The 12,238-nt window shown below is 38.8% G+C and overlaps 1 protein-coding gene across 2 annotated transcripts in view; it reads left to right on the top strand.

Moving 5' to 3' along the window:
* Positions 1–9,318: 9,318 nt before the first annotated feature.
* LOC145785108 (dynein axonemal heavy chain 6-like) overlaps positions 9,319–12,238 on the top strand; it is a 45,047-nt gene continuing 42,127 nt past the window's right edge. For both annotated transcript variants that reach the window (XM_082596809.1, XM_082596810.1), the window contains exons 1-5: positions 9,319–9,422; positions 9,608–9,789; positions 10,467–10,661; positions 11,341–11,510; positions 11,948–12,145. In XM_082596809.1, coding sequence (XP_082452935.1) covers positions 9,326–9,422; positions 9,608–9,789; positions 10,467–10,661; positions 11,341–11,510; positions 11,948–12,145 — 842 coding nt within the window. In that variant the 5' untranslated portion in view covers positions 9,319–9,325. The remainder of the gene's footprint in view (positions 9,423–9,607; positions 9,790–10,466; positions 10,662–11,340; positions 11,511–11,947; positions 12,146–12,238) is intronic.

Raw genomic sequence — 12,238 nt, 5'->3', positions numbered from 1 at the left:
ATCCAATTGCCGGTTGAATCTCCATTTCTCTAGTGTAAATTTGCTCAAATAAGCTGATTAGTTTTATTCGACATCAGCAGCTACAGAAGAAAAATAAACTGAACATAAAATATTGTTTACTTTTCTTGCAGCCTATTTCGTAGTTGCCTACCACTGGTTAAAAACCAAATTAAATCTTGTTTCAGTAGCCTATTATGCTTTTCGTCTATCAGTAGCCTAATTCTTGCTCGAGTTTTTTAAAAGTAACAACTTTCAACAGAAGAGAATAATATTTAAAAATGAATACCGTTATACAAGTTCAACTGTAACCATCGTTGAAAACAAACTACATTATAATTCTTGTGTATTTCTGTTTCACTGCTGTCACATGACCAACTAATGTCTTTATGCTAGCTGCGAACAAAGACTATTTGCTGCTGTGAACTGGTAGATTAGGCTACTTCGTCGCGTACGTCATCGAAGCAAAGCTAAATATATACGTCTGTGGTTTCTTATCGTTTTGCAATCGTATGAAATGTCATTGCTAGCGCGATCTGCAGTTTTGCACCACCCATTTCTTTGTTAAATGAAATGTCTCGATTAGTTTGCTAAACGTTTCTCCTTGCTTCCATTTCACAAGGAAGTTAATTTAAATGGCACAAAATTATGTTTCTAGTAGCCTATATCAATACACCATGCACATAATTTCTTAAGTTTGCTTTCAATTCCTCACGGCATAAAATCCCAAGAAGCCTAGGGCTATTGTGCCAACGTTGATACAATGTTGTTGTATTTAAATTCAACATTTGACATTGGTGAGGTGATGGAAAGTATTTTTTGCTAATGATGCTTCAACTGAGCTTTTTGTACAACCTTTCACTGTCCTCCTCGATAGCTCGGCTGGGTAAGTGCTTGACTTTATGAACGAATAAACTTTAAGATAGAAGTGTCCAGCCATCTGCGTATTTTTGTCCAATTTGCGACGTTTTTTCATAATGGTGGTGAAATTGCTTCCACAATTCCCACCGCTAGGCCTGTATATGTTGTCACTTTGCAATGAGTGGCGCCTTGCTCACTATGAAGAGATGCCTTCTTCTTCTTGCTTATGAGATTGCTTACGAGACAGAGACAGAAGAGATGCCTATTGCCTTCTACACACACCATTGCACAATCTCAATAATCTTGCAGACATTCAACATCCTGAGTTTAGTCGCAAAGATGCTACTTTGCAACGCCCGTAGCCTACGTACACTGTATCTTCGGTCGAAAACCTCGAGACCAAACACCTTGAAAAGTGTTACTTTGTTTTTGTATCAAACAATCCGTCCCATTAGATCAATGGTTGAGCGTCCGACCCAACCTTAAGGGACGCTGATCGGCTCTCGGGGTGTGCGCTTGAGCAACGCATTTTAGGACTGCTCTTTATTCAGCGGCATCTAGTGGATGGAATAATTTCCTGGCAACAAATTTTTAACAATCAGAAAACATCACTGTATCAATCTCGGTAACCGGCCCTGCATTAAAATCCTCTACAACAGTGGTTCCCAACCTGGGGTCCGCGGACCCCTTGGGGGTCCGTGAGAAAGCATTTGGGGGTCCGTGATTACCTTGATGAATTTTGGAGAAAAAAAAACGAAAAGCGATCTTTTCACTTTCATTTCTCTCTTTAAGCAAATGTGTCAAGCTCAAGCCCATGAGAATAAACGGTACCGGTAGGGGAAGGTATGGACCCATGACCATACCTGACCCATGAGCCACCCCCTTCCAAATTCGAATAAAACCTTATAGTAGATTTTTTATCAACTAAATAAGTTGCATTTAGTTCAATAGTATTTCTTGGAAAGTATTAGATTGAATCTTTTAAAATTTTGCAAGTTAGAGGGTGGGGTGTGATTTTGAAGTGTTTTAGTAAAATTTCTCATTTGCGTTTGGAGGTTTACAGAAACTTAAATACAGCTGGTATCGAGATATAAAATTCAGAAATTGTAATGGGTTATATAGTGTAGGATTTAGTACAGTTCATTTAGACTTTACTTCATTCTAGTAAAGCTAAGATGGAACTTTGTCACCAACAGTTCTGACCCATGATCCACCAAAAGTGTTGTCCCTTGAGCCACATAGTTCATGGGTTAGCACAATGCCTAGTTGAGGGACAATAAACATGTTTCATTTATTTTTTATTTTAGAAATTATTGTGTATTGTAAGTGGAGTGTAAAGTATTATAAAATGACTAGCGAAGCTGGTGATGCCTCAGCAATTGTTTTTGTCCTCCCCCCAACACTTGCAGGAACGACAAAACAAACAGTCGACATTAAAAAGTTTTGAACCGACTTTTCGCAGTTTAATATTGCTTAATCTATTTCTGCAAACCGTTAGCAGTGTGCGCATTTGACAGTGTATTTATAGTGTCATAAAAGTTTGCTCTAAAAATCTTTAAGGTCAAATTCATCAGAGTGGTTCAATGGTCTATAGGCTACCCGGTGGTTCAAGGGTCCAAACGCGTTTGCACACTTGAACCACTCTGATCACCGTCCATGCTGTCAAATATTTTTGTTGATCCTGTAGCGGACGCTGCTTTCAGCATATCCACCCATACACAGCCATCAGTGGGATGGCAACATTCCTGGGCGAAGTCGGCAAGGAATGATAGGACACGACGAGGTCGACTACGCTGCTGTATTGTTGCTAATTCAAACTCAGAAGCTCGATGCTTGCTCACAACGTAATTGTTTATAGGTTTTAATCTTCGATCCAGCAACACAGAAAGTAAAGGAAAACACCAGAATCATTAAAGCTCCACCGCCAACAACTGGATCCGAAATGTTGTCGCTGCTACATTATTAACAATAAACTGATCCAAACGTCATCCTGGCAGTGCCAAAAAATATAGAAACAGTAGCAACAACGAAACTGATATATAGCTTTAAAATTACCAAAACTGATTTCTTGATACTGGTTTTAAGTTCTGATTTTAGATATTGCATTCAATTGATTTTCATATTGAAAGAACCGACTTTTCATATTGAACAAAAACTCAAAAAACTGATTTTACATATTGCAAAACTCGCCAAAAGACTGATCTCTCTGATTTTTCATAGCGCAAAACTTAACACACTCTGATTTAAAATCATGAGCTAAACTTCTTTAAGGTTCTAGTGTGGGATTGCGAGTTTTACATGCGATCACACAACGCAACACGACTGCAAATCTACATAACGATGAACCAAGGTAGGAATTCGGCATAGTGAAGTTGATTACTGAAGTTGCATTCCCGATTACTGGATTGAATTCCCGAGACGTGCAGTTATGCGCTCAAGGCGGAGCCTTCTGGACAAATCTAGTGACGTGTACGTGTGACGTCAGAGCTACAATCCTATAATTATATGTGGTTGAATTTTTTACACAATATACTGAAGTGATCACACTATGTTGTGTGGAAGTTTCGTCATCATAGAGTAGGCTAATTAGTTAACCAACTATAGCTTTTAATGTGAAAAAGTGGCTCATCAGTCCATACCTTCCCCTATGCATTAAACTAAATCTATGCTGCTGCCTGCAGTGTGTACATTGACCTTAAACTACATCTACCACATCGCATGTCGATTACAGTCAAATCAGGATTGGCTCATCTAGTACGTAACAGAAAACATGCGGTGCAACCAAATTCATTTCAAATTCATTCATTTTCTTATTTGAGCAACTGTTTAACCTGATATTTGCCGAAGGAGTCATAGCGGCAATGCAATTTGACACAGTACAGTAGTTGAGTAGCATAATTATTACAACAGTTAATAGTAGGCTATGTTAATTGAGTTTCAGGCAAAATTGAGGTAGGAGTCCACAGAATTAATAATTTGTCTAAAGGGGTCCGTGATAAAAAAAAGGTTGGGAACCACTGCTCCACAAGTATGCGAAACTATTGGGAAAAACTTAACAAAATGCTTTGTCAGTCCGAGAGAAAAGATTCAAATCCAACCGACCTTGTTGAGAGCCTGCATGTTCGACTCCAGCCACCCGCACTTGCTGTTGTTTCTCTGGGCAAGAAACTTTACGATAATTGCCTCTACCCAGTGATCGATTTCGAGTAATGGGTAGTACAGTAGAACTTGGATAACTCGTCACTCTAGGGGGAACAGAAAAAGTGACGACTTACGCGAACTGACGACCAATGCAAACAGCCAAATTTTGCCATTTTTTCGTGTCGCATTAATTTCATGGTGCTCCGCGACCTAATTAAATGCGATAGTGGTATTCTCCTTTTTGAGGTGCTATTCTTACCAGATTCATAATCCGCAATAATTTTTTCTGAATTTTTTAGGAGGATGTTCAACGTCGTCCTTGGTAGGTCTTGTTCTTCAGAAAATTTAGTCTTGTTCCTAATTTCGCCTTCTTTGAATTTCGTTACAATTTCATACTTAGCTTGTAAGTTTAAGCACTTTACCTTTCTCTTCGTCATCCTGCGTTGCTGCAACTTTTGTTTACACGAAACGGTATTGTCGCAAATGAATCACGCACGTGGTGAACAGCGCTTCTCTTATCGGCAACAGAGCACGTGCGCGGTGCTCGCACACCCGCAATCGACCAGACCTACATACTCCACGCATGTGCGTCTGGCCCGATAGAGTGTGTGCGTGCACACGTCTTAGCGCAATAATTTCTTCTCGAAAGAGTCTGTAAATGCCACGCCAGCATTTGGGTGGATGACAACTTAGACGAATTTTACGTCCCAGGGGAAGAAAAACAGTGACGACTTAATCGAATTGACGAATTATGCGATGACCACTTAACCGAACTTGATTGTGTACAAAAGATAGGCTTTCTGCCGGGACCTGGCAATCATTGACGACTTGGGCAAACTGACGAGTTTTCCGAAGACGAGTTATCCAAGTTCTACTGTACCAAATTTAAGTCATAAATAGAGTAGACAACCGGAAAAAGACATTGCCGTCGGCTGCAGCGTGGGTTAGGTGTACGTCGAAAGGCGTACACCAATGCATAGCGCTCAAGTCCGCTTTCCCGCAATCAGGCGCGGATTTATGGGGGGGGCTCAGGGGGCCCGGCCCCCCCCCGAAATTTTGTGAAAAATTGTATGTTTCCGCATCAAATGGTTTGATATGCTTCTGAACAGCTGATATTAGTCCCTCGGCATCACAATTGATGAAAATGGTTGTTTTAATGTCTATTTTCTAGCATATCGTATAGGCCTATGTCGTAGTATCATTGTTCATATCTGTTTAGCTTTTTCTTTCTTTTTAATTGATTTTCAAATTTTCTGGCCCCCCCCGAAAAAAACTCTTAGATTCGCGCCTGCCCGCAATGCAGGATAAAGATAAAACAAACAAACAAATCCCAAAAGTGTCCCGAAAATGATCACGTGCACTTGACGAGGTGAAAGCAAAAAAAAGCTTGTTTATTATTTGGATGTATTGAAACATTTCATATAACTGAAAACTAACTAATATATAAACGCTTTCGGGCAAGCATATTTCGTTCAAGGATAAATATTTTTGCAATAAGTTATCAAGGTTTCAACAACTCTTTTATGTACTGTAATAATGTTTCACAGAAATCGTCACTAGAAGACGCTATGAGTTACCATAACAACAAAATTGTGATTTTTTTCTTGGATTAGATTCTCGTGGATAAGATTATTGTCTTCATGATTTTTATATTGTTTTTCTTTGATTCAATAATTGTCTAGTTTTTTACAATTTTATGTCAGTTCTTAGCCATTGGAGATGATCTTTTAAATTCTGTGCATGTTTACGCGAGAATTTTTTGTATATTTACACATTTTACCGACTGAGGCTTAGGTTAGGCTTGCAAAAACACATTTGAGATGATTAGTTTTTTGTGTGCCATAAGTGTAATGGCCTAATTACCGTAATTTATTCTGAAACTAATTTAGTACAATAAAGTGAAGTTTGAATTTATTTTGTATTATAAAGTTTACCGTTTTTCAAACATAGATATTTTGAAATGTGTATGTTAGACTTGACTCTTGTAAGTCCTGGTTTAAGTGTGGATGCAGTAGCCTAGGCCACAACATTTTCAGCATAAAAGTAATTTTTTGAAAATATTTCAATTAAAGTTTTTTCATTACTTTGATAGTCTATTTTATTGTCAACTTAGACAGTAAAAGTACGGTACTATCCAAGTTAAGACAGAGCTGATAATCTAAAAATATTGGACCTGGTGGAGCATAACAGATAGGCTAGTACGGTAGCAGAGATGAGCATCCGCTATTTTAAAAGTAGTGCGCTACCGGTACCCACTACTCAGGCTAAAGTAGTGCATGATACTGCTACTTTTTTGTTAAACTGACACATTACTTTGTGACACAATAGCCTTGAAAATGATTGATACCATTCATTTACACTACCATTTCAAAGTCGCTATAGAAAACATGCTGTAGGTGAAATTAATTGTTATGCATCTTTCTAGGGCATGAGCATTTTAAAATGTGAGTTGCCGAGTCTTGCCTGCTTTGCCTTCAGCTTGTCTTTTCCAAAAAAAGTCTCTTCGCGGCAGCACTGGAAGGGATGGCCAATGGGGCTATTGCATTTAATGAATAGACGTTTTAAATCGGCACTAGGAAAGCTCATTCATCATAGCACATGACTAGGGAACGGTGTTCCGAAAGCTTGCGCAACTTACTATTGCCACAGCAAACTCGCAGCATCAGGCTAAGACAGATCGTTTAAATCTACCTTGTGAAGAAAGCTCAAGGACTTGCTTCTGTCTGAATAAAGGCCTCCACAATTGATGTTTCTTTCCGTACTGACGTTTCATGCTATGGCATCAACACACCAAATATTCATCTTCGGAGTCTTGACTGGTGTTGTTGTCACTGTTGTTGGTACTAATGTAGCTTAATGTTTCTCGCAATAGTTGAATGATTTCTGTCTCAATTTTTTCACACATTGTAGCCATAAAAATCTCCAAAAATAGGTCGTCATTATCATCATCAACCAATTTTGATTATACAGGCCATGAATTAATCCTCATGTCGAGCATGTGGCCTGTCTGTCGAGAGCGAAGTCTTCCCCTCCACACCTCGCGATTTATTGGGTTGGCAGAGTCCATGTTCAGGGCTACAAGGTTACGTTTTACAAGTTCTTCCCAAGAAAGTTTTGGTCTATCTAGACCCCGCTGTGCTGCGATGTTGACACATTTGACCTGTGAGATCCAGTTTGAGCTGTGCTCAATGTGAACAGGTCATTTTTTTTTAAACTTTAAATTGAACTGTAGCACCTCTCTGCTACCGCTACATTGGAATAAAAGTGCTACTCATACTACTGCAGCCACTACTCTAACAGAAATGTAGCGGCGCTATCGCTACAACTACCAAAAAAGTAGCAAGCTACTGCCCATCTCTGGTTAGTAGTCTAGCAACGTTTGGAATTCATTAAACTGAATTTTGACACTAAAATTAACTCGTTTTTGATTAAACATAAAGGTCAGCAACCAATGATGAAAGTAGGATATTTATTGGGGCTTGTAGATTTTAAGCCGCCCGCAATTTTATGAGAGAAAAATACAGGAGAGACGTTGCCGACCATCGGATGTGGGCGGCTTATTATCTACAAGCGCCTACTTTTTTACTGGAATGATCCTGGAATTTGTCACGCATCATTTCACACATTGAAATTCCAACCTTAAATACAAAGCAATAATTAATAATTATTATTTAAATACAAAGCAGTCTAGAATCTACTTTTCGCAGTGCTTAATTTCTAAATCAATAACTTGCACAACACAAATTAGATGCAGGTTTGGTTATTTAAGTGAAAATTTAACAATCGCGTAAGCATCAAACTGCTCACGTCTTAAACTCATTGTATGAGATAGAATCTTACCAGATATTTAAACTTCTCTTTGTGGCAATTTATTCAAAGCAAATCTCACAATGATGACATTAGATCAACCAACAAAACTGCATGGCGCTACAGTAAAATGGGTAATATCAGTAAAGACACCTAAACAGGTGAACATTTCAGGACTGGTGGCCAGAAAGGGTTGGAAATTATAAATGAGATCGGAAATTTGGTATAATTAAGGAGCCATCATTTTAACAAATTTTGTCGCAGGGATTGAGTGAATGATTGAGCCAATAAACATGCGAGTGAATGATTGAGATTTCAGATGTATAGCAGTACTTCGAAACAAAGATTGTAGTAGTAAAAAGTCCGATGCGTGACTAGCAGGTGCAGCTGCAATGGTAACATGTAAGGCGTGCCACCAGTGGTAATGGAGAATTCAGATGTGCTTATCTATTTTGACACTTTTCTTCATTCATTCTTTTAAGCAACCTCATGCACAGTGAGCCTCCATGATTTTACACAACTCAGCTTTAGCCAGATTTGTTCAATGTCAATTGTCTAGGTTGCATAGTTTGAGTGATTTTTAGAGTTACCAGTATCTTTGAAGCTCTTCCTGGGGGCATCAACAGTGCAACATTGCAGTGCCTGTAAAGAGCTCCCCACATAAAGGTAATCTTGGAGATTCTAGCTATGATTGTCCATCCAGCCATCCTGAAGACATAACCGAATCAATATAGTTGTCTTTTTAGCAAAATTGCTTCAATGCAGGATATAGATGCCTGCTGGAGGACTTCAGTGTTTGGTACTTGCTTGTTGTGGAACCAGTGATAAAACATAATCTTGTTTATTATCTCATTTAGGCTGGATGCCTGTAAGGACGAAAAGGTTCCTTGTATTGGGTTGCAGACATGTGCCATATGAAGGCCATTTGTAGGCCTATAATTTGCCAATTGGTAGCAATCAGCACTATCACTACAAACTGGTGCACAGTATTGTGTAGCAGAATAGAGCATCTATCGCAATTTTGACCGACTGTGCTCTCTCTTTCTCCATTTTGCTTCTAAAAAGCCTGGTCTTCATCCCAAAACATCAGGGTGGACCAGTTGTCGGCAGTGACTTCTACATTTCTCTCTATTTTTTGCATCTTCAATTTTCAAGTTTCTTTTTGTCAGGTCATCTTTCACAGTGTCACCCCATGTTTTTTTTGGTTTTCATTTGCTATGTCTCTACCTTATTAACCAGTCAAAAATAGCCGCTTGGTACTTGCAGTATTAAGTTTCATGCCAAGAGAGAGACAGCCATGTGCTCTAGAGTGGTGTTGAACCACAATTTATTGAGTGTCGTGTAAACATGCTTACCAATGTCTGGTGAAAACATGCCATCTGTGGCACATCTATTTGTAACGTCACACAAATTGATCACGTAATTTATTGAAAATGTTGTTTGTAGGTACGGTATTACAATGAGCAACTGTGAGTACGACAGAGTTTGCTAACATTTAGGATATAAATAACCAGCAATTATGGCTGGATCAAAGGTTGACAGTCGGATGGGAAGTGTGCAGCCTAACGACTTGATCAGTCTTGCCCCAACACCACAAAGTGCAAGGCCAGTTACAGGTACGGGTGTTTGCAGCTTTTTGTTTACATATATCCTTTTGTCTATAACAGTGTCCATCCCATCGAATTAACCAACCCTTTTTTGCATCGATTCAACATCTGCAGACGTTGAATCAATTCAAGTGAAGTAACAGCTACAGTTTTTGTGTCACTGCACAATGTTAAAACTAAAATTCATGTCCTAGGTGGATCAGATATCGTGGTACCTCGAAATGTCGTAGATGAGGAGAAGCTACGTGCTCGGCTTATTTCAAAGGCTCCACTGCAAGCCCCGTCATACACTTCCACCACTTTTGGAGTGCATCGTATCACAAAAGCGCAGTTATCAACCAGAGAGCGACAGAAGCCTGTACGGCTGGAGCCATTGGTATGCATTTGTTTGCCATTGTTAAATCTTTTTCATAAAAAAAAAAATCTGTCAGAATTTAGACATTATATTCAACAATATCATAAATTTAGGTTGTCAATTCTGCAAGCGAATCTGTGCCTTTTTTCTTTTTATGTTATGGAATGATGCTGTGCATTGGTATTATGTGTACAACTATTAAGAATTTGTTACTATAAACATATACATTTTCTTACCAAACAATAAATACCATTAGTACTACATAAAGAGCGCAGTGCCAAGCAAAAAAGGCATGCAGAGCAAATTAATAATAAAATAAATAAATTCTATTTGAATTAGGACCTTCTGATGATCCCCTTTTAGGGTGAAACAGGTTGTAGAGGTTTTAGAAAGTAATAACTATATTTGATATAAACTTTCTTACTTATATCAGCCTAATAAATTAACTTACTTCATAAAAATTGGTGTAATATTCGATATGACGATGTTATAGGTCATTTTATCTCTGCATATCCCAACAGAGTTTCACGTGTTGTGTTTGCTTGGAACTCGACATTAAAAATATGTAGGTGGTTAATGGTTATGGCGCAGAAAAGCCGCCAGAACTTTCACTAAACTGTAAACTGTGCTGAACTTGCATAAACATAAATTTTAAAATTTGTTTTTATCCAAAAAACCTAATGCTATGTTACTTTCAGCCCACTCTGGCCATGTTTCAAGCGCGAAATCAACCAAGTTACATCCAAGAACAAAATAAAATCGCTCTGCTAAGGCAGGGGTGGAAACCCCCTGTTATCCGGGAGCTAAGCCCGGTGCAGTCAAGTGTGGGGTCTAGGAAGCGTTCAGCCGCGTATTCGTTGATATCTTCGATGCAGCATGCGCAAAAAGTCAAAGTAAGGAAACTTATTTGCTATTTCGTATACAAAGTGTGGCGGCTGTTGTGTCCCAGACCGCAAAATTCGTCATTTTTACATTGATTTAACGTCTGCAGACGTTGAATCAATGTAAAAATGACGTATTGTACTATCGTGTTGCTACTAGAGTTGTTCCTACATAATAATGTGCTGTTTTGTTTCAAAATAATTCACAACAACAACGGCGATTTTGTGTCGGTGTGAATTGGAGACACAACGATTTGGCAGTTGCACTAGCTTACAAATGTTTAGCAAATTTTTTGTTTTCAAAATTTGCTGTCTTGGTTTTGTTTTATTGAAAATACTTATCTCTTCGCGAGAAGTTTTATTCTGTTTCCACCAAAAAAATAGTGGTTTCAAACAACCAACTGGTTGACACTATTTAGGCTGATGCTACCGTCGGCGCTGCATTGCCGAGTGGTGAGAGCACTGGTTTGACGTTCGATAGGGCGCCGGTTCGACACCGCTCAAGAGCATGTGTGTGTACCTTTGGCAAGATACTTAGGCTAAAGGCATGCCTGCGGAGTAGCGCCCCTTCGACTGTAGGTCTTGATTTCTTTCATGATTATAAACAGTACGGTGCTCTAGAACCATACCACTTTTTAGATAACAGGAGTATGTTTTGACAAATTCTGTGCTTAAATGTCCATTGCCACAGGTGTTTACCCCTTCCCCTCCCAAGCAATCCAGACCATCAAGTCCACGTGTTCGTTGTGGGTCACGTGGTATTATCCTGGACATGATGACAGTGCTCAGTTTGACTTTGGAAGATATCATCGCCGCAGATATTTCCAATCCCCACGACTTTATCAAGATCATCACCAAAAAGTAATCACGGTGTTACTTAATAATAGAATGTATGTGTCATTGATTCAAAAGTCAGAAAGACAGTTAGAAAGACACTCGGCGTTAAAGTGGCGCTGCATTTGAAATCGGTAGCTTAGTTGGATTGAAAAAATTATTAATTTTTTTTAAGTCTTTTTATGCGTTCACTAAAATGAAGATTAAAGTTCCAATGTGTTGCCTGAGGTTCAAAGGGTTCAATGTTGACTTGGAAAGTGCAAAACTTACGGTCACTGTGAAAACAGCTATTGATCGATATAATTGCAGTTTACCGATACGTTTTACTGATATTTTATTTGTTGTTTGTATTTTTTACTCAATATTCCTTTAACTATCTGAGTATACGAAAACAAAACCAAAATGAATTGAAAAACTGCTTTGGATTACCAATTTTTAATCGTTCCTTTCCTTTTTTTTTTCAGTAAACGAATCGGGTTTTTGTATCTCACCCATCGCGCGGATAGGTCATCTAATGAATATTCCCCTTACAATTTAAAAATCGTCACGCATGACCTCATAGATCCTGATGATTACTCAACCATGAGTGAAAGAGGCGTGACTCGGATTCACCGGGGTGAAACCGAATTTACACATCTAGAGAGATGGGAACAGGAGTACGAGTAAGTCAACAGTTGAAATAACGTCGGTATTGAGTTTGTTTAACGTTTGTTATACGTGAAATACAATAATCACAACATCAGTTTACCAGCCGC

Source organism: Aplidium turbinatum, chromosome 16 (assembly GCF_918807975.1).
Source record: "Aplidium turbinatum chromosome 16, kaAplTurb1.1, whole genome shotgun sequence".
NCBI classification, from domain to species: Eukaryota; Metazoa; Chordata; class Ascidiacea; order Aplousobranchia; family Polyclinidae; genus Aplidium; species Aplidium turbinatum.
Note: the sequence above shows the minus strand (reverse complement) of the source record. Positions and strands in the feature narration are given on the sequence as shown.